Source organism: Pantherophis guttatus, chromosome 2 (assembly GCF_059756535.1).
Source record: "Pantherophis guttatus breed Tessera chromosome 2, ASM5975653v1, whole genome shotgun sequence".
Classification (NCBI taxonomy): domain Eukaryota; kingdom Metazoa; phylum Chordata; class Lepidosauria; order Squamata; family Colubridae; genus Pantherophis; species Pantherophis guttatus.
In genome coordinates this window covers 136706031-136728191 of record NC_142064.1, presented here as the reverse complement: position 1 = coordinate 136728191, position 22161 = coordinate 136706031, and the positions used below count along the sequence as shown (strand labels likewise).

The 22161-nt window shown below is 40.0% G+C and overlaps 1 protein-coding gene across 2 annotated transcripts; it reads right to left on the bottom strand.

The window, feature by feature from the left end:
* Positions 1-1230: 1230 nt before the first annotated feature.
* On the bottom strand, positions 1231-17863 carry LOC117662719 (17-beta-hydroxysteroid dehydrogenase type 6-like). 2 transcript variants are annotated; one of them, XM_034412267.3, is made up of 5 exons: positions 17509-17863; positions 10697-11018; positions 8950-9208; positions 4093-4250; positions 1231-2276 (listed from the first exon to the last, which is right to left on the bottom strand). In XM_034412267.3, the coding sequence occupies exons 2-5, from the start codon at positions 11007-11009 to the stop codon at positions 2053-2055; spliced, it is 954 nt and encodes a 317-aa protein (XP_034268158.2). In that variant the 5' UTR covers positions 11010-11018; positions 17509-17863; the 3' UTR covers positions 1231-2052. The 2 variants fall into 2 exon arrangements, with proteins under 2 accessions (XP_034268158.2, XP_087742961.1); XM_087886835.1 differs by lacking the exon at positions 17509-17863 and adding an exon at positions 11535-11555.
* Positions 17864-22161: the final 4298 nt, after the last annotated feature.

The window sequence follows — 22161 nt, the reverse complement described above, 5'->3', positions numbered from 1 at the left end:
CACTGTATGAATGCAGGCACCGAGGAGGTTTTCACATCTGCGTCAAATTGACCTATTGAAGCCCTGGAACAGGTGATTTAAGTCACACTGCCACGGTGGCATTAAAAAAGCAACTCTCCAAAGGTCTTGAAGCAATGGGGTTAGCTTCAGAACTGTGCAATTGGCAGGTTTGACTTTTGTAATTTGCACATGTCTTTTACCTCCATTCTCTGTCTCTCTCATGTCTGATTAAACTGACCAGCCTTCTGGGAATTTTTTTTTTTTCCTGGTATATGTTACGGAATGTTTTTATTTGCTGTGCTTTCTCTCGGTGAGGCCTGGTGCATTCCTGGATGTATCTGTACCAATATGAGCTCAACAACAGACTTGAAATAAATCCATCATCACTCATGCTTTGTTTTGCCTAATCTGTACCTAAAATATTTACCGTATTTTTCGGTGTATAAGACGCACCGGAGTATAAGACGCACCTTAATTTTGGGGGAGGAAAACAAGGAAAAAACTTTTTATCTCTGCCTACCAGCATTTAAGGTGGCGCCGCCCTCCTCTTCCTCCTGCAAGCGAGAGGTGCAGGGACTACTCGCTTTCCCCCAGAGACCCCTAGCATGCTCTGGGGGGAGGGACAGCCTGAGGAACAACCCTCCCTCTTCGGGACAGTGTGTGTTTGGGGGGGGGAATCTGCCCAGCAGCTTTGGGGAACAAGGCGGGTGCCACGATTTGCGGCTGGTCACCCCTCTGGCCGCGCTGACTTCACTCCCCAGCAATGTGAGGAGCCGCCGCCACCGCTGCCTAACCCTCTCTGCACCCAAGAGCCAAGCCGAGCTGAATGGGAGCCCCTAAAGGGAAACATTCCTCCTTTCCAGCCATCGCTGCCCGGATTCCAAAATGCAAACCTCAAGAGTCGCGCTTCAGGTGGCGGCCAGTTTCCCTGCAATGTGCAGTGGGGAACTGGGAAGTGCTTTGGATTCGGGGAGGAGATTGTAGCACTGACGCCTAAAAGTGTTTTTCTGCATATTGCAGAGCCGCGCGCCCCTGTCCTCCTTCTCAGCAGACTCAACTTCTCTTTCCTCCTGGCCAGATCCGCCGCCTGAAACACGGTACACTTTTTTTTGTCTCTGCACACACCCCATGTTTGGAATCGGGAAGGGGATCGTGGGTCTACCCATACAGTACGGATGTTCCGCTGCCATTCCTACTAGGTAGGATTAAAACATATTATGCAAAGCACAATTCAGGTTTATCATTTCAAATATAAATTTGCTCCAGAAAATTATTTTTCCAAGCTTTCTTTAAATTCATTTTTTACAAACAAAAGCACTGATCAAAAATGTCATCGGAAATGTGCGGTGGTTTATTGCTTTTCTAGAAATTGTTGCTAGGATTCTGTAGAATTCATAAGCCTTTCTAGGCCAGGTCAAAGAGCTGCACAAAGTGTACCTTGTTATTATTTCTACAAGACCCACTCAAGTCAATTAGTGTTGCAAGGCTTAAGATGTATGACCCAACAGTTCAGAGCTGATGAAATATTATTGGCTCTTTTTCTAGATATTGATTATTCTGCATTATACAGGTAGTCCTCAACTTATGACCTCAATTGAGTCCAACATTGAAATGGTAGAGCAGGGGGCTGGACTAGAGGACTTCCAAGGTCCCTTCCAGCTCTATTCTATTCTATTCCCATTGCTATGCGAGACAGTTGATAAGTGAATTTTGCCCCATTTTACGACCTTTCCTGCCACAGTTATTAAGTGAATCACTGCAATTGTTAAATTAGTAACGCCGATTGTTAAGGGAATCTGGCTTTCCCATTGACTTTGTCAGAAGGTTGCAAAAGGGAATCACGCTGCAACCATCGTAAATATGAGCCAGTTGCCAAGCGTATGAATTTTGATCATGTGACCGTGGGGATGCTGTTAAGTGGGAAAAATGGCCATAAGTCACTATTTTTCAGTGCCACTGTAACTTCAAACAGTCACTAAATGAACTGTTGCAAATCGAGGACCACTTGTATTAGGATATTAAACCCTTAACAGGAAACTATGGTTTGGAGGTTCATCCTGACACTGCTTGTGCTGGTTTTGGCCAATAGTAGGTCACTATGAAGTCTGCTACCCAGCTGGGCAAGTAAGACACTGGAAGGTAGAAGAGTTTGGCATCCAAGCCACCACTGTAGCGAGCACGAGGGTAGCGGGAGGTCAGGGCATGTTCTATGCAATCAGTGACCAAGAAGAGGTTCTTGTTGCTGCTTTCCATGAGGATTTTAAAGGACTTCAAAACTGTATGAAGAAAAAAAAAAAGACAGAGTAAATTCTACAATGACTTACTAGCCACTTGAACCATTTGATAATTCAAGAAACCAATTGCTCCTTGAGAGCCAGCCTCTGACCAAGCATTCCCTGACCTGGTGCCATTTTTTCCCCCGCAGTTACTCAAGAAAAGAGTTCTGGCTGAACAGATGGGGACAACGTTGGGTTGTAAAAGACCACGATAAATCACTGTCACACATGTTGTGATGGAATGTGCATTTGGAAGAGTAGTGGGGGAAAGTTTTGGCAACACAGACCTTTCCTGGGGACAGGCCAGATTAAGAAACTGCATCTTGAGCTGGATGTGGAGATGGGGGAGAAGGTGTTCAGATAGCCATCCGTAGATTCTCTCACTATACAGCTACCATGTTTTCCCGAAAATAAGACCCGGCTTTATAAATTTTTTTGCCACCAAAAAAGGCACTAGGTCTTATTTTCAGTGGCAGTGTCTTGCACTGATTCACCTTGCAGTGGCGGCACCGACAACCCCACCTAGCAGCAGCCCACTGCCGGCCCACTTCTGCGGCTACTTGTCACCGATTGCGTGAGTTGCCCCCATCCTCTGTTTCGCTGTCAGAGGCCTTCAGGAAAGGCCTTTGCAGCCAAGAAACGGGCTCCAGATTGACGTGCGTGGTACCCCCGGCCTTGTTTTGCCATCAGAGGCCTTCTGAAAAGGCCTCTGCAGCCAAGAAACAAGGTCCAGATTGATGCACATGTTGCCCCTGGCCTCCATTTCGCCTCTGAAGGAGAAACAGAGGCTGGGTGCAAGGCACATGTCAATCCGGAGCCCATATCTTGGCTGCAGAGGCCTTTCCTGAAGGCCTCTGACAATGAAACGGCAATTGGGGACGGCGCGCACAAGTGGCCACAAAAAAAGTGGGCTGGCAAGGCAGGTGTCAGGGTGTTTGAGGCCTGGTAAGTAGGGTAGCTCTACCCCCCATCCTCACCCTAGCTTAATTTTTACCCATGCGCCTTGCCCCAGCCCATGCATCCCGGAGTGGGTAGGGTGTTAATCAGGGCTTATTTGAAGGGGGGGGGGGTAGGTCTTATATTGGGTGTATGTGTAAAATCAAGGTAGGACTTACTTTCGGAGTAGGTTGTATTTTTGGAGAAACACGGTAGTAGATTATAACAGCGGTCCCCAACCTTTCCAGTTTGGTAGCCCAATGGGTGGGGGGATGGTTCTGTGTGAGCGGCAGATACATCTCCATTTGCACAAATGGAGCCTTGTGCACAAGTGCCCGCTGCTCGCACACTTGGGCAAATGGAGCTTGTGCACGTGCATACTTGCCCTCCACTAATGCAGCCTGATTCTGAACGGGCCATGGTGGCCCATTTAGGGTGGTGGTGGTTCTCTGCTCACGTAAGTGGAGCTGCATGTATGCATGCACTTGCCTGCTGCTCACATGGCCCACTTCCGAATGGGCTGAAGGCTGGGGGTTTGGGACCCCTGAGTTAGAAGTTTATAGCATTAAATTGGCAAGATTCTGTCCATTAGGTGTAAGCAATTAAAGGATGGAATTCAGATTTTGCCCTGTCATCTCTTGGACCTGATTTATATTATAAGTCAATGCTTATAATTAGCAGTGTGGAGTCAAGTTTCACATTACTATCTTGTTTTCTCATTTCAGACAGATAATGAGCTTCTTAACTAGTTTTATGGAATATATATTTTTCAAGTCCTCCATGGTTTTTTGAACTGTTGTGGGTTCTGCATTTTTGGTACATCCACCCACAACCAAATATATATGCAATCTAGAGCCCAGTTGCCCAAATTTCAACTCACAGTTATCAAAGTATAGTTGTCCATAGACTTCTTTAGTTTCAGAGGGTGCTTTGTTCCACGAAGTCTGGAAGCTCTCTAATGAAAATTGGAGAATGCCTGTACTGAAAGCACCAGGTTCAACCATGCTGACCTTCATTCCAAATGGAGAAAGTTCACGCCTGAATAGAATAAAAAGGAAGAATAAGGAGATGCAGAATGAAGAATATACAAATCTGCAAAAATCTATTTTGAATGCTAAATTCCAAGTGTAGACTTTTTGCATATGAGGAAATAGTCAAAGACTCATTACAGAACATAGAATAAATCTGCAACACAATTATCTTTTCTTGCTCAATTTCTATATTTTTTTTCAATAAGGGGGAAAGGAAAAGCACTTTCAAACAAATTGGTAAACTTTGGGAAGTTGCTTAATTTAAGATAAACATTTCTATAGATTTTTTATTTTTCTCTTTAGTTAAAATATGTCATGTTGGTATCAGTTTTGTGTCCATATGTATAAACATACATTTGTTTGATAGAGTAAGATATCTGTTTACTTATTTATTTCACTCTACTGTCCAAGGCTATAAAGGATTTTTTGTGTCTGGCAGATGTGAGGATGAAAAAAAAAAGAGTCCAAAAGTAACTTTTCCCAGACTGGACAGCAAATGCATGTCCTTTTTTAAAATATACGGAACAATTAAGGAATGGCATTCAGCTTTATAGTAACACCAATCTCTTTGCAGTTTCTCCTTTCATTCACTGATGCTTCTTGGAATGATCATGTGACAAAATACAGCCGGCATTTTTCATATTGAAAAAAATCTGGAAGAATTCCATTGGTCATCTGCTGCTTTTGAAAAAAGTGGTTAGGTATACCTCTCCAGTGCCTCTGTGGATTTGTTCCTTAGAGGAATGATGAATGCTAGCAGAGTCTTCCTTATGACTACTGTTCATCCCAATATTAATTCTTATTAAAGTGAAGCCCCCCCCCCACCGCGACTCCTCCAAGAGGTAGGAAGGGAATGCAGCATTTGCAGAAACCCAATGCCAGAGAAGGAAAGGAGGGAATGAGCCTATGGTGTGTGTGGCAGGGGTTCAATATTGAGGAGAGGCTCTCTGAGTGCCTCCTCAGAGCTGGTAGAGGAGGGGTGGGGTCTGGGGCCAAGTTTATCACTCTGAGTAGGCAGAGATAAAAACAGCAGGCTGTCCTGGCCACTGCAAAACTATTGTTGCAATTCATGAACTGTAGTGAGCCCAGAGGATGGCTCTGAAAGACAGAGGGAAGACCTGTTACTAAGCCAATGATCAGATAAACGATGCTTGAGCCAGACCAAGAAAGGAGTTTACAAAACACCTCAGAGAGCAACTCGTACCCCAATTCACATGAAGATAAATAAGAAGGGAGGAAGGGAACCACATTCAGGCTTGCAAGATTCTGTTACTACAGCTGTTTTAGTAAAAGTAGCTTTGGATCTACACGGTGTTTGTTTTTTGGTCTGGGCTCATTTATCCGATTGTTGCCAGGTTAATAGACCTTTCCTCTATTCTTCAAGGCCATCTTCTATATTCACTATATAGATAGAAGGACAGAAAGCCTCTATCATTTTTATCTGCTAAGGGCATCTGCATTCTTTAGGAATCCTTTGCCAGCTAACATACAATTTGGCAGTGGGTGTCCTTTCTGGGTATGAGATTAATGCTGCAGCTTTCCTACCAATTGGGAGGGAGGAAATGAGAAGGAATTGGGTTTTCCAGCTTTCAGAGTATAGCAGGAAGGGACAAATGTTAGCTGGCAGAGGTGAAAAAAGAAGATCTATTGATGTTCTGATTGGACATTGATTCATTGAGATAAAATGAAGACAAAAAATGGGAATCTAATTGAACATTTTTCTCTTCAAATTCAACCCTACCAGAAAATGATTCATTCCATTGAAGTTGTAAGCTGCCCAGAACTGCTTGACAGCGAGATGGGCAATACATACTGTAAATTTCATAAAATATAAATGTAATAAATAAGCAAACAAACAATTCCTCCAGTAACCAATGAGCTCCACTGCTATTTTCCTATTATTTAGGCGTTCATAACACTACAAAAATGGTAAGAACCTCAAGGCCAGCCCTCTCTGTTACTCATTAAAGCAAGCCTGCCATCTTTCAGACTTCTGTGTAAACTAGAAAAAAGATGTGACCACTTTAAAAGCCACCTTAAATAGGAAGTGGGCAACGAAGAAATTGATTAATTTTGAAGCTGATAAACAGCTTCCTTTCTCAAAGGCAACAAACAAAAATATCTTGAATTTAATCAAAGCTGTCAGCATTTTATAAATATGGGACAAAGACATTACCATTTTTTCATGAAAAATTGTTGTAGAGTAGTTGTAGAGGCATTAAGGCTCCTCTTTTCAGAAAGAGAGCCATTTTGGTCTAGTGATTAAGGTGCTGGCTTAAGTGAGTTCTAGTCCTGCCTTAGACATGAAAAACTATCTGGGTGGCTTTGGGCCAGTCAGTTTTTCTCAGTCTGTCCCACGTCACAGGGTTATTGTTGTGGAGAAAATAGAAGGAGGGAGGGTATTAGGTATGATTACTGCCTTGGGTTGTTTATAAACAATAATAAAGGTGGGATAAAAATCAAATAAATAAATAAATAATATGAAACCAACATTTCATGGGGAAGCAGAACTTATCGTTCTGTCTTTTAATTTAACTGATTAAACAGGCTATAAATAAGAGGTGAAGGTAAAGGTTTCCCTTGTTCAGTAATAGAATCTAGGGGGCAGTGCCTATCTCCATTTCTTAGCTGAGGGAGCCAACGCTGTCAGCATATTTTAATATTAAATGTCTTGTCACATCAGGGAATTTCATATTCAGAGCCTCTCCAAAGCTGGTTGAGGAAATGAAAAACAGGGCCTCTATCAGAAAGCATTTGCAGGATGCTCTGTTAGTGTTTCTATTGGCAACAATTGTCAAGATGAAATGCTTTTATTGATTAATGTAACAATATATGTAACCTGCCTCAGTTGTTAGATTTTGGGCAAGATACCACAAGCACAACATAAATAAGAATACAATGAAAAATGACATCAATGCAATAGAGTAATACAGGTAGTCCTCGACTTACAACAGTACAATGGCACTGAAAAAAGTGACTTATTACCATTTTACACACTTATGACCATTGTAGCATCCCCATGGTCACGTGATTAAAATTCAAATGCTTGGCAATTGGCTCGTATTTATGATGGTTGCAGTGTCCCAGGGCCGTGTGATCCCCTTTTACAACTTTCTGACAAGCAGTCAATGAGGAATCAGATTCACTTAACAACTGTGTTACTAATTTAACAACTGCAGTGATTCACTTAACAATGTGGCAAGAAATGTCGTAAAATGGGCCAAAATTCACTTAACAAATTTCTCACTTAGCAACATAAATTTGGGGCTCAATTGTGATCGTACATTGGGTACCTGTACTCAGTTTAACCTTTTCCACAACAGAATGGTCTCTGTATAAGTGTATTTCCTTTCCTCCTGGAGGTCTTGATCCCTAGAACCTCATTTAAAGCTTGTTATAATTTATTTTGGTTTTCAACCAGCACAACCAAAATAGAAAGACCTCCAAGAATAGGGCTAATAGCTCCAGATTGTACAAATCAGAATGACCACTATGCGGTAGCATCTAGACTTAAAACTCAAATTATCTCCTTGCATTTAATTGATCAGATAATATAGCTTATTTTGTTTTTTGGCTCAGCATGTTCCATGAACCAAGCTATTTCTGTTTAAAATAAATATTTTATGATTTTAGCATGTTAAATTATAACTTATTCAACAAACCACAGCATGCAAAGCAAGGTTTAGGGCAAAAGTGCAGAAGGTAAGGCCCTATGAAACTCTTAACTGTGGTCCCAGGAAGTTCCCCAAATCAAGTGCTAAATTATAATTTTGATATAACAGGCAAAAATGCTAAAGGCATGCCCAAATAGTCTTTACTTCCACATTTCATTTTAATTAGCTTTAAAATAAATAAAGTAAAAACACATCTAATTTTTCTACTGGTCCCATTTACTACTATTTGGACAGCACACTATTCCAATGTTGAGGGGTCAGCTATGCCTAGACAACTTGTTCATTCCTATTTCCCCTATTCCTCCATTTATTTTTAAATTGTTCTTATTTACTATTGTAAACCACTTAGAGAGGGCTGTAAAGCCCTATGAAGTGGTGTATAAGTCTAAGTGCTATTGCTATTGCAACTTGGATATTGCCCGCCTACCAAAAGATTGTTCCTCCAGCACCACTTTTATCTAAAGCAAAGTAAGTACATGTTCAGATCTTTGAGGCAATCCTTAACAGACACAACCATATTTTACAGAAATCATTGTAGCTCAGACTATCAGAATCTGTGCATCTACTTCTGTCAGACCTGGAAGCCGTCTTTTATGTTTGGGCCTTCAGGCCTGTCACATCTTTTTCTGTGGAAAAATGGGAGGGGGGATTGCATAGAGTGTAGATAATATGTAGTCAAAATAACATTCCTTTCTCAGAGAGTCAAGGATGCATTGCCCTGGCACCTGGAGTCAGATGACTGGGAGGTGTCTTCAGTTTGGACGGTGAATGATTGGACCATGTGATGGACATGAGGGTGCTGGGCAGGGACTTGAACTTTCACTTGGGTGGGAAAACCTGGAAACTTTCAGATTTGGGTTTTCCCAGATGTGCCAATATGACTTCTCTAATAAAAAGTAACTTTGAGGAAATCCAAGCCTTGGAGTTTTCTTTCGTTGGGGGTGTTACTTGGAACCCTGACGTCGTCTTTCAAATGGAGCTGAAAAGAGATCCATGCACTTCAACTAATCAAAAGAGAAAGTTAAAGCTTACCTCAAAACATCTGAGAAGGCTTCCACACCATACTTGGATAGGCAATACCCTCCTCCAAAGCATGCTAATCTTCCCATCACACTGCTTACATTGACCACTCTCCCTCTGGCTCTCCTCACCAGGGGCAACATCTGCAACGTCACGTCAATCAGCCCAAGCAAGTTGACATCCAGCACTTCGGCAAAGTCCTCCTTTGTCAGCCATTCATTGTGAGCTATGGGTGCACCTTTACCTGCATTGTTTACCAAGCCCCAGAGCCCTGAGTAAGGAGAAAGAATACATGGTCATGATGTCCCTGTCATTCTAAATCCCCACTTATGTTCAGAACTGGAGCATTAGATAAGAGCCGCGGTGGTGCAGTGGTTAGAGTGCAGTACTGCAGGCTACTTCTGCTGATCACCAGCTGCCAGCAGTTTGGCAGATCAAATTTCACCAAGCTCAAGGTTGACTCAGTCTTCCATTCTTCCGAGGTCAGTAAAATGAGGACCCAGATTGTTTGGGGCAATCGGCTGATTCTATAAACTGCTTAGAGAGCGCTGTAAAGCACTGTGAAGTGGTATATAAGTCTAAGTGCTATTGCTTTGCTATTACCACTGCTTTAAGGGTTGTATGAAATATTCGTTGTCACAACCAAAATGGCCCATTTCCCCAAAACAAAAAGGGAGGGAAGTGATGACACTTATGCCGTGACAACATCAGAGGAATGACAAAGGTTACATGTTGCATCATGGCTGTGTGCTCGTTTGTGTTTCCTGAGACTCTGAATTACTATAACCCGTGAGCTAATGTGGATGTACTTCAAGTTTTGCCTGGGGGGGGGGGGGTTTATGTTCATTTATTGGACTCACTGTTTGAACAGCTTGCTGTTTGTATTATGGACTAATTGGCCATTGTCTGGGGAATTAATCTGGGATTGTTTGTAGCTGGCTTCAGTTGGGACAATTTTAAAGCTGGGTGAAGAGAACTGCTGGGGGAAGACAAATCCCTCCATAAACCCCACTAACGTGTGAGTGTGAGTGAGTGGAGCAGCACAGTATGTGTTGACCCTCCACTGGCTAAAACATCTTTGGAGAATTATGGAGGATGAAAATATTGCACGGGTGAGATAAATGGCTTACTTCCGTTCTCCAAAACTGTTTAGATTAAGGTAGAATTTCCCAACAGCTGCTTTTCAAGGAAAATTAAATAAGGGAAGAGTCCGTCTTCCCTTTAGCTCCCTTTGTTTGTTATTTTAATTGTGACAATGCTGGATACTCATGGAAAATTTACTCGCTGCCAAAGACATAAAACACTTTATCCTAGCAGCTAATATTTGAAATTAAGTGTAGGCAGTCCTCGATGTACGACCACATTTTCCATTGCTAAGCAAGGTGGTTGTTAAGCAAGTCATGCCTGATTTTATAATCTTTTATGCAGTCAAGTGAATCACGTAGTCGTTGAGCGAATCCAACTTCCTCCATTGTCTTTTGCTTGTTGGAAGCTTGTCACAAATGACAATCGTGTGACTCTGAGACACTGCAACAGTCATAAATAGACTCCAGTTGTCAGGTACCCAGATTTTGTCTCATGTTACTGTGGGTATGCGGCAATGGTCATAAGTGCAAGGACCAATTGTAAGTTGCTTTTTCAGTGCCATTGTAACTTTGAACAATTGTAGATTGAGGACTACCTGTACCCAAGTCCTTCCATCTACATACATACAGTAAGTATGGCCAGAGCACCGATATAAATAGAAGGAGTTGGTTACCTTTGTTCCCTACACATGTTTTCACCCATTCAGTTGCTGCTGCAACACTCTCAGTGCTGGTGACATCCAGCAGGGTGGTTTTCAACCGGTCCGATGTGAGTCTCTCCAGTTGCTGTGCTCCCTTCTCTGTGAGACAAGCGGCCAACACCCGCAGACCCCGAGAGTCCAACTGCCTGGCTAGCTGGTTCCCAAAGCCAGAATCACAGCCGGTAATGAAGACATATTTATCTGTCAGTTTCTCCACTGTCTGTCTCTCTCGGTACCATCGACGAAGGAAGTAAAGTCCCACCAGGACGGCTAGGTAGAGCCACATAGCTGAAACCTACCAGGAAGAAGCAAACATTATGAATGAATAGGGAGAGATCAGTGGTGGGATTCAGCCGGTTCGCACCACTTCGGGAGAACCGGTTGTTAACTTTCTGAAGTTTGGCAAATTGGTTGTTGGAAGAAATCATTAGGGCAGAGAACTGATTGTTAAATTACTTGAATCCCACCACTGGGAGAGATGTATCTTGCAAGCTTGGGAGGGCACAGAATTTCCCTTTGGAAATCATTGGTTAGTTGCGCTTTCTGGTGGGAAGATTAAAGACCTTTTCCCATTGATGAACTAACCTTTTTTTTAGTGCCACTGTAACACTAAATGAATAATTGCAAATTGAGGACTACCTGAATCCAAGCCAGGGGTGAAATCTACTTACCTTCCTTATTGGTTCAGAAGTGCATGTGCCGCACGCACGAGCAAAGCGAGTGGGCACGTACAGACCCTCTGCGCATGCGCAAAACCTTACAGCCATTAAGTCCTTAAGTCAGCACAAAATTTTACCAACACAAAATTTACCTCCTCCTCTGTTTTGCTATGCTATTTTCCATCTCCTGGATCAATTCCTAGCATCACCCTTCAAGGAAATGCTGAGTGGATTTTATGCACGTTGAGACTGCCCTTGAATAAAGGGGAAAATACAACTTAACACAAGATAGCTCTGGGCAACTTAAGACCTTCTCATTCTTGCAGACAGGGCTGGAAGCAACAAGATGGCAAAAGGGAATAAAAAAATATGTTTGTGTCAGAGTACATTTGCACTACGGCTTAATTTCAGGGGAACAGGCAGAAAGTCAGGAATCCCTGCCCTGCCCTCTGTTCTCTGGATCAAGGATTAGATTAAACAATTTTGGGGATTTGAATTTAGCAGGAAGTGTTAGGTTTGTTAAACAAATACTGAGAAATAATTTAGCTGTGCATTGTCCTAAAAAAAGTTCATAATACAATTGTCTTGGAAAGAGATTTTGTGATTAGCTCAACTACGACTAAATGCTGAGATATTCATTATATTTGAATTAAATGTAATATTTAATTCAAATATAATTTATTAAGAAATATGCAAGGATGTTAGCAGACATGGCAAAATTGACTGATTAAAGAAATAACACTTTCTAGTTTTGTTTCCATTCAAAACTACTCTTGGATTTTTTGATTGAAACTGAAAATAAGGTTTTAACTTTGGGTTTTGTTGGTTAGATATGTTGATGATGATAGAAGTAATGTTTGTTGTAGTTCATTCTACCGTAGATCAAAGGGACATTAATTTATAGTTTCTATCAAGGTGGATAAAAATCAATGATTTTTTTTTAAAAAATAAAAAAAATGGATTTTTTTTATTTAAATCAGATTTTTTTGATTTTTATTGAATTTATTTTAATAAAAAACTTTTGGGGTAAAAATCTATCGTAAGATAGTTTTCTATTTAAGATACATAAATTATTTAGTTTATTCAGCCTGAAATGGAGCTTAGTTATGTAGCACGAGGCTGTATATTCTGCAACACTGGGACTATCGAGTCAACAAAGGGTCAAAGGAGTAGCAGAGATGACAGTTGCTCTTTAAAAATTATGATTTAAATCGAGTTGATTTAAATCAAGTCTTTTTACTAGTGATTTAAATCGACTCGATTTAAATCAAAGCCACCCTGGTTTCTATCTATATAGAAGAAAGTCAGAAGTTCCTTTATTCTTAAAGCTTTTTTTTAATGTTACTGTTGCTTGGACTCCTTAATCTCCCCTTTCTTTGCTTTTTTGTATTGAATTTGAAGTTTTGAATTAAAAAAGAGAAATATACAAGGATTGAAAAATCTGATTTCCATCCTAACTTCATCTGGATAAGAGAGAAGCACAAGAGACAGAAAACATTTCGAGCAGACTTTGATCATTTGATTTGTTGGGAAGACAACTGAAATTATGAGTACTGGTATTTTATCCCACATTTCTCTACTTATTGGACAGCGTTTGAAGGATCAGAGGCAGTCTTCCAAAGAAACTTCATTAGAGAGGGCGCTCATTTATCTTAGAAATTCAGCTACCCTGCTGGAAATGTCCATGGGGTTAATTTAATATTTCTCTCCTTTGATGTAAAAGCTTTTTTCCACTTTCCTCTTCACAATCACCACCATATTATTTTTTTGTTAATTTATATGCCGCCTATGCCTGAAGGCTCTAGGTGACTTAATAGTCAAGATTAGCATAAAATAAAAAGCAATCCCCTTCAAAAATAAACTCATAAACTACTTCATAATATAAACAAAATTGGTATGAAAATAACAAATGTACAAAATAATGTGCCTGCTGAATTCTAACCTTCACTCAAAACAGACCTTCTTCCTGCATTAGATGGCACACCCAGGTCTTAATGCCTCTCCTGAAATCCAGGAGTAAAGGGACACACTGGATATCTGCCGGATCCTAAGACTATCTTGTACAGACAGGATCTGGAAGGAGCTGATTTTTTCTGATGAAATGATAAAATAAAAACAGGGAAAGATGGCCGTCTAAATATCTGGATAGTCACAATTGACTGCTTTAATTGAGGAAAGAACATATTCAACATTGTTCCTACTTGGAAACAGCTTCTGGACTTTGTGCTCAATATAGAAAAAGTGAACTCTTGACGTTGGGTTTTACTGATTAATAGAGTCTGTTGTTAGTATTTCTTAAGCAAATAACTGAGGCTCTAATTTTATGTTGTACTTTGCTGCACTGAAAAAAGTTGGGGGTCGATGCTTTTGAGGGATCTTCTCTGAGCTTGCTTGTTTTCTTGCAGGCGTTTCACGACCCTAACTAGGTAACATCATCAGTGCTAGTGAAGAGTGCTGCTTGCAGTCAGTTTATATTCTGGTGACTTGTTTGTCTGTGTGTGTGGGGCCATCTGAGAGATTCTTTGGTTGGGTTGTTTACTGATGGCTTTTTGGCAGATTCTTGACTGGGATATTGTTTACTTGACTGTCGGTCTGAAGTTAACCTTGGAGATAATCTACGCTGATCTGGGTGCTGATTACTGGTGGAGAGGTGCTGGAGTCTTTTTCTCTTTTGGGCTGGTTGATTGTCTCTTTTGCATAGTCTATAGATGATGTTAATATCTATGTGTCTATTGATGGCTGATTTGTCAGAGTGTCAGGTTTCTAAAAATTCCCTGGCATTTTTAGACTTGGCCTGATCCAAGACTGTCACATTTTCCCAATTGAAACTATAGTTAGATCTGTCTATAGCAATGATGGCTAACCTTTTTGCCATCGCGTGCCAAAAGTGGGGGGAACGCAGGGGAGTTGCGTGCACATGTGCCCACACCCATAATTCTATGCGCCCCACCCCCTGCACATGTGTGCGCAATACCCCTGCGCTTCCATTTTTGGCACGTGATGGCCCGGTGGGCCCGGTAGGCCCGTTTTTTTGCCTTCCCCAAGCTCCAGAGGCTTTCTAGGAGCCTGGGGAGGGCATAAACACCTTTCCCCACCCCGCTCCAGAGGCCGGAAACAGCCCATTTGCTGACTTCCGGTGGGACCGGAAGGCCCAAAAATCAGTTGGCTGGCGCAGGCATGTGTGCCGGAGCTGAGCTCACGTGCCCACTGATATGGCTCTGTGTGCCACCTGTAGCACATGTGCCATAGGTTCGCCATCACGGGTCTATAGGTTGTGAAATGAAAGAATTTTTGTCATGTCTTCTGACTGCTAGTTGGTGTTCATGGATGCGTTCTGCCAGTCTTCTGCCTATTGGTCCTACTTAGTGGTTGTTGCAGTTCTTACATTGTATGTTGTAGATGACTCCTGTTTTTTCTTCTGGGGTTGCTGGGTCTTTTGGTTTGCTTAGGATGTTTTGAAGGCCTTTAAGATCGATGCTTTTATACTTACAGCCTGTAGAGATTCTCAGACATCCAGGTCATGGTTGTCCCAAAGGTGCTTTTTCAAGAGGCAACTGGACTTTCTTGTTTTTCTTTTGAAATTTTTATACTTAACACTTTTCTTCCCCCTTTCTTCCTCTTTCCCCTTTCTCCATTATATTTATTTTCATTTGTATTTTATATTATTAGTAAAATTGATACTAGACAACTGGATATCCACCTAGGGATTTAAAACTGGCAACCAGCACCTTGAATCATACCTGGAAGTGTGATTCGGTCTGAGCTGGTTCCTCACCTTTCAGACCTTGACAGTCATCAGGCACTGGATAACAGCATTACCTGGTTGTCTGAGGTCAAGCTGTACAATTGTGTAACATTAGCATACTTAGGATGCCAGAACCCATGCTGATGAATGACCTGATGCTGATGTTAAAAAAAAACAAAAAACTGGACAAAGCTTTGAGGTTCTCCACAAAAAAGAACTTTCTCGGTAGTTCTCTATTTCCTATTTGAAACCACCTTTTTAGGAAGGAGGAGAACTACTGAATAGTAATGTAATGTCTCTTCCCACCTCTCTTTCCTAGTTTTGGTCCAGGAGGACACCACGGTTGGTGGTATTGAACCGCCCCGAGATCTAAGAGAACCAGGAGGGTTGTCCTCCTCTCATTCCGGTCCCCCCAAAGTTTGTTCAGATGAAATGGCTGAGTGTTAAACAGTCATTCAATAGCAAAGTCAATGGGGAAGCTAGATTCACTTTACAACCATGTTACTAACTTAACAATAGCAGTGATGCACTTAACAACTGTGGCAAGAAAGGTGGTAAAATGGGGCAAAACTTACTTAACAAATGTCTCACTTAGCAACATAAATTTTGGGCTCAATTGTGATCGTACGTTCAGGACCACCTGTACAAGACTATCCACATTCAGCAAATGTATAGATTTGAACCACTTTCCCAATTCTCCTTCAACACTTTCACCCCAATGTTATTCAGGCTGATGGTCTTTTCACCAGCAATATTTCGCTCCAAGAGGGATTTCCAGAAAAAAAGATGACATTAAAATTTCACAGATTTTTTCACAGTAGTGTTTCTAAGCCAGGGTCCTGGATAGCTAATTAATTTTCCATTAATATTTTCAGTTCATGGAAAAATGATTTTTTTAAAGTGTAAAAATTTAGTAAAAACTGTCCCTCTCTGCCCCTTCTAAAGCTGGCAGTACAGCTTTGAAAGAAGAAGCTTAGTAGAAATGTGTGGATAATTTAAATTTGGTCCATGTCACTACAGGATGCAATCAGTATTTACCAGTAGTCACTAAGCTGTTCCATCAAAATCTCAGTGAACTATTGTTTTGAATAAAAAAACCAAAATCCAAGACTGCTGTTACAAGTACATTTCTTCAGCACTCATATTTTTCAGATAAATCCATCTCTTTATTCAACTTTCTGTCTTGTTTTTATACTTTTTTTTGTGGTATGTTGCCCAGAGTCACTTCTTGTATGATGGGTGATCCTATACATTTGATACAAACCAACATACATACACTCTCCTTAAGATTCATATTTTTGGGGGTGGAAACATATTCAATGTATTAAAGGCAACATTTCAAACTAGCCGATCCAAAGTGATTTACAATATTGCAGCAATACAGACCCAAATAATACATATATACATCCTGCAATAAATTCATCATCAACAAGATCTGTAGCTCTGCATCTAAAAATAAACATCTTCCCAAAGCTTCTCAAACAGCTAGATCTGAATAAGTTTTCGGAACATTGTGTACTTTCGTTAAAATAACATTTTGGTGCGCGGTTTCTAAGAGACAAATGCTGACATTTTGTTCTTCTCTCGCCTGTCCTGTCCTTCTATTTAGTCTCCCCAGGTTTGCGTTCACTATCCACTTTCCTTTTACATTTCTAGAGCAGAGATCGAAATACGTAACCACCGAGGTGAAATCCAGCAGGTTCTGAAGAACCGGTAGTGGAAATTTTGAGCAGTTCAGATAACGGGCAAATACCATCTCTGGCTGGTCCCAGAGTGGGGTGGGAATGGAGATTTTGCAATATCCTTCCCCCAGGAATAGGGTGGGAATGGAGATTTTGCATTATCCTCCCCCTGGAGTGGGGAGAGAATGGGGATCTTGCATTATTCTTCCCCTGGAGTGGGATGGGAATGGAGATTTTGCAGTATCCTTCCCCTGCCACGCCCACCAAGACATGCCCACAGAACCGGTAGTAAAAGCATTTGGATTTCACCACTGGTTACCACCTGATGGGATTCTCCTTCCACCCGAGAGCTAGTTGTAATGGGGCGTGCATAAGCGCACCAGCGTGCCTACCGTCCTTATTTATTTGTACTCATTTCACGAGCTCATATACTTATACCTGTTATCTCGTACATATTTGAGAAGCTAAATAAAATAAATAAATAGTTAGATAGGCTGGAATGGCAGAGAAATCCCAGTAATACACAGATACGTGCATACCCACTTTGTCCCTCCATCCTCACAAATAGAAATTCCACACCCGAGGCTTTTCTCCACCTACGACGGGATTGCATCTCCCCAAAGTGTAAAATAAATAACGTCCTGCTTTCTGGCGAGCTGGATTTGCTGTATCCCACTGGCCAGGGTCCGTGTGACTCACCTGCAGTTGATTTAAGTCGCAGCTTTAGATGGTCGTTGGAGGCAGCGACGGCTTTTCTTAGCTCCTCTCCCCACTTATACCACTCATTTCCCCCCAAGGTGCACAAGGCGGGCAGCGACACTGGAGCCATCGCATTGGCCGCCAACAGCTCCTCCCTTTGTTTGAACTTCGTCTCAAGCAAATTGGAACCAAGTTTATTTCAGAGAAAGGCTCTTCTTTTTGGAAACGAAATGGAGGTGGGCACAAAGGCAAGCGAGCAGATGCCTCCATTCATCCAACAGAGCAGGGAAAAGCAAGAGGCGAGCGAAAAAAGTCTGGAGCGCGCAAACACAACTGCGCACAATCGGAGGTCCCCGACAGGACCCATAAAACGCACTATTGCACGTTATTACCTGTAGGCGGGACACTCTAGCACACGGAAAACCCCCTCACCTACTTAACTCTGGGATTGTGTGTGTGTATATATATATCCATATTTTTTTTGGTAATTGATTACAGTATATACTAAACTACAAAGTATATACACGTGTTCGCCACCTTCAGTTATTTCTACAAGTAATCAAGGCGGGATATAACTAAATACAATAAATAAATGCATGCCCCGTATGGCTTCCCTCTGTGGTGAATTGGCCAATTTTGCCAAAAACGTGTCCTCAGAATTTAAAAGCGAGCACAAGAAAGTTGGAAAGCCCGGACATTAACAATAACAATAGCAAGGCAGCTTTTAAAAATTACTTTTAAAATCATGACAAACCACAAAGTAAAATAACACACAAAGATACAAATACATATATTGTCAAAAGAAAAAAAAACACTTTAAAAACCAAAAAATACAATAAAGGAAAAAAGGTAAATTATTTTAGCAGTAATTAGTTACGATTCTATATATAGTTATTCAACACAATATTCAAGGGCATATATATTTCTAATGCATTTATATAACTTAGTTTTTTTTAAAAAAGACCTATTTTTTATATAAAAAATATAAAATTATTTTGTAAAAACGAATCTCATGTTTCATTATACTTGTTCATACAAAGTCTACAACTATAAGGATTTCATTTATAGGTAGCAATTGCGATCAGGCAGTTTTTTAATTTTAATTTTTTTTGGCTTCATTTTTTCCTACAGGAAATTCTTTTTTGTGCCACATGGGCACCATTAGATTCAGGGTGAACAGGGGTTAAAACCCAAAATGCAATAATGTATATTTTGCAGGCATTTCCGACAACAGAACTATTTGTTGATTTTGCAAAAACAATTTGCTGCATAAGGAGAGATGCCTATTCAGTCATCCGGAGAATGATATTGTATTAACCTTCCCCTCAAAAAAATTGCAATATATGAAGTAATACATTGAAATAGAATGACTAACAATCAGATGAAATGAGATCTACAGTAAATGTTTTGGCTTCTATTTCCTAAAGCACTTCTAAGCAAATGGGAGTGTGAATGAGCCAAGCATCTTTTGAAGACTGAATTCAAACTGAAGAGGACTAATCATCTATGTGAAATGGCATATTGAGTTTTTATGCAATAAGAAAATAGATGCAAGGAGTGCTAACTTTACTCTGATATTTTCTGATTTGCACAATAGAGAAATGACGTGCCGGAAGGATAAGAACCCTTCTTTTTCTTTCTTTGTTTCCCAAGCTGGAATTCTAAGAAAAATCACCCAGATATCAATCGAGGTTAAGGATATTATATTTTTTCACCCAAAATTACAATTACTTTGGATGTGAGGCCATGCTAGGGCTGCCTTTTCATTGCCTTTTATAGGCTTTTTAGTTTAAAGATTTAGCCAGTCATTATCAGTAGAATAATACTGTATGTTATGACAGATGTTTTTTTTCTTAAAGTGAAGGCAGATGCCTCCTTATTTAGAGTATAGTTAAATATATGTTGCCTAATCTACAGATAAAACAATGGGCATTTTGTCTTTTTTTTTTTTTTAATTTGATTTATATGCCGCCCTTCTCCGGAGACTCAGGGCGGCTTACAATGTGCTAAGCAATAGCCTTCATTCTTTTGTATATTTTATACAAAGTCAGCTTATTGCCCCCACAAACTGGGTCCTCATTTCACCTACCTTAGAAAGGATGGAAGGCTGAGTCAACCTTGAGCCTTGGAGAGATTCGAACCAGCAGAAATTGCAGGCAGCTGTGTTAATGACAGGGTGCACCAAACCACTGTGCTATCAAGGCTCTTTCCTTTTCATCTTTCCTCTTACATTATTATAAGTATGTGTTTTCCTTTACACAGATTTTGCTAGATGGTATTTGTTTATACTGTTGGGAACCAGCATTACTATTTTCCTTTTACAACCTTCCCTTATTGTAAACATAAAATGAAAATATTCCAATAAAAGTGCTTGCAAATGGAAAATTATTATTATTAAATGATTTACTGTAAAGCACTAGTAGGCTGAATATATACTGATAATTCTCCTAAGTTTACGAAAAGTCTTGGGAACATCTCTGTATGGGACTAATGGATAGGCAACTAGGAAAAAATCTTGGAACTTTGTTTTTATATATGATAACTGCAGCAAGATTATTATACTCTCAAAAGTGGAAAGGCTTGATGATATCCACAGTGGAGGCGTGGCTGGGGAAGATGATAGAATTTACAGAGATGGCTAAACTAACTTCTTTCATTGGAGAAAAGCAATGATCTATATTCATGGCTAACTGAAAATCCTTATAGACGTTTTGCAAGAAACAGGAAAAAAATGTCTTCATGATTTGTGATTTTGATGATTAGAAAAAACTGGATAATACATAACAATCATAATAAGTGAACTTATTTTTGTAACTGTAAAATGAGAGTTAATACTGTAAATGTACTTCTGTGTGTTGTAGAAGAAATTGGAAGCTTCTTTTTTTTATTTTTTTGGTTCTCTTTGTGCACTTTTTTCTCTTTCTTTCTTTGCTTCGATTGCTCTATATTAGTTTATGTTCCTTTTTATGTTTTTTGGAACACTTTTAATAACATTTATAAAAGGATGATTGACACCTCCAACTTTTACCCAGCAGGTTCAGCAGTAAGATTATAATAACCTTCCTTGTTACAAATCCAAATGTCAATTCTTAGTTAAACCGAGTTATCATGTTTCATTTAAATGTCTCATTTAGGGACAGAGTTCCTTCTAATTTGGCAAAATTCTACTTCAGTTTTTAACAAACCTCAGAATTTTTGATCAAGAGGGAAATCTCTAGTGGTGAAAATCTGACAATAAGATGGAATTTGTATTCCTTGCAATTTATTTATGAAAATATATGTGTTCAACTTACTTGAATTTCACAAAAAGAATTCCTCAATTACAGCATTGGGATCTGTGTTGTCTTTTCTGTTTTTACTGGGTGGTGTGCTGTCTGCATTTATGTGTTTGTTTGTTTATTTACTGGTATTTATTTACTTACTTATTTATTATATAGTATGCTGTACAGCTTGCCAAATTAGAATAGAATAAAATATAATTTTTTATTGGCCAAGTGTGATTGGATACCCAAGGAATTTGTCTTGGTGCATATGCTCTCAGTGTACATAAAAGAAAAGATACGTTCATCAAGAATCATAAGGGACAACACTTAATGATAGTCATAGGGTACAAATAAGCAATCCGGAAAGAATATCAATATAAATCGTAAGGGTACAAGCAACAAAGTTACAGTCATACCGTCATAAGTGGAAGGAGATGGGTGATGAGAATGATGAGAAGATTAATAATAGTGCAGACTTAGTAAATATTTGACAGTGTTGAGGGAATTATTTGTTTAGCAGAGTGATGGCATTCAGGAAAAAACTGTTCTTTTGTCTAGTTGTTCTGGTGTACAGTGCTCTATAGTGTCGTTTTGAGGGTAGGAGTTGAAACAATTTATGTCCAGGATTTGAGGGGTCTGTAAATATTTTCACAGCCCTCTTTTTGACTCGTGCAGTATACGGGTCCTCAATGGAAGGCAGGTTGGTAGTAATTGTTTTTTCTGCAGTTCTAATTATCCTCTGAAATCTGTGTCTGTCTTGTTGGGTTGCAGAATCAAACCAGACAGTTATATATAAATATATTTTAAAAAATAATCTTTATTTACATTTTCTATTAAAAACAAAAAGAGAATGACACATTATATAAATAACAAACAAAACATACAAGACAACACAACAAAAACCAACAAAACTAGCATACCTATAAGCAGTACCTTAATAACCTAGTACTCGGTACTGTATATCTATATTATAATCCGGAGAAGACAGAACATCTTACATATCTTTATAAAACAATTAGGTCTATCCAACCTCACTTTACTTGTATAATATAAGTTTCTCAGTACATATAGTTCCTCTTCTAATTTGGGTTATATTTTCCTTTTCTCTAGCCACCTATAGAATTTTTCCCAAGATAAACATATTTGTGTTTGATCTCTATCTTGTAATTTTTTGGTCAATTTAACTGCTTCCGCACAGTCTAAAATCTTTTTTATAATAGCTTCCTCTGATGGGATACTTTGATTTTTCCAAAGTCGAGCATACGCCAATCTCGCCGCTGTGATAATATGTAATGCAAGATACCATACATCTCTTTTAATACCTTCCGGTTTGGAGCTGAGCAGGCATGTCTCTGGTCGCCATTCAATCGTTTGATTTAGAATCTCATTT

Bases quoted from the DNA above. Each gene is read 5' to 3' on its own strand.
- LOC117662719 (XM_034412267.3), bottom strand. From the start codon at position 11,009: ATGTGGCTCTACCTAGCCGTCCTGGTGGGACTTTACTTCCTTCGTCGA. The intron at 9,209-10,696 runs GTAACCAACTCC...CTCCTTACTCAG, and splicing joins AACATGTGTAGGGAACAAAG to GGCTCTGGGGCTTGGTAAAC. The intron at 2,277-4,092 runs GTGAGTTGAAAT...TTCTTCATACAG, and splicing joins ACAACTATACTTTGATAACT to TTTTGAAGTCCTTTAAAATC.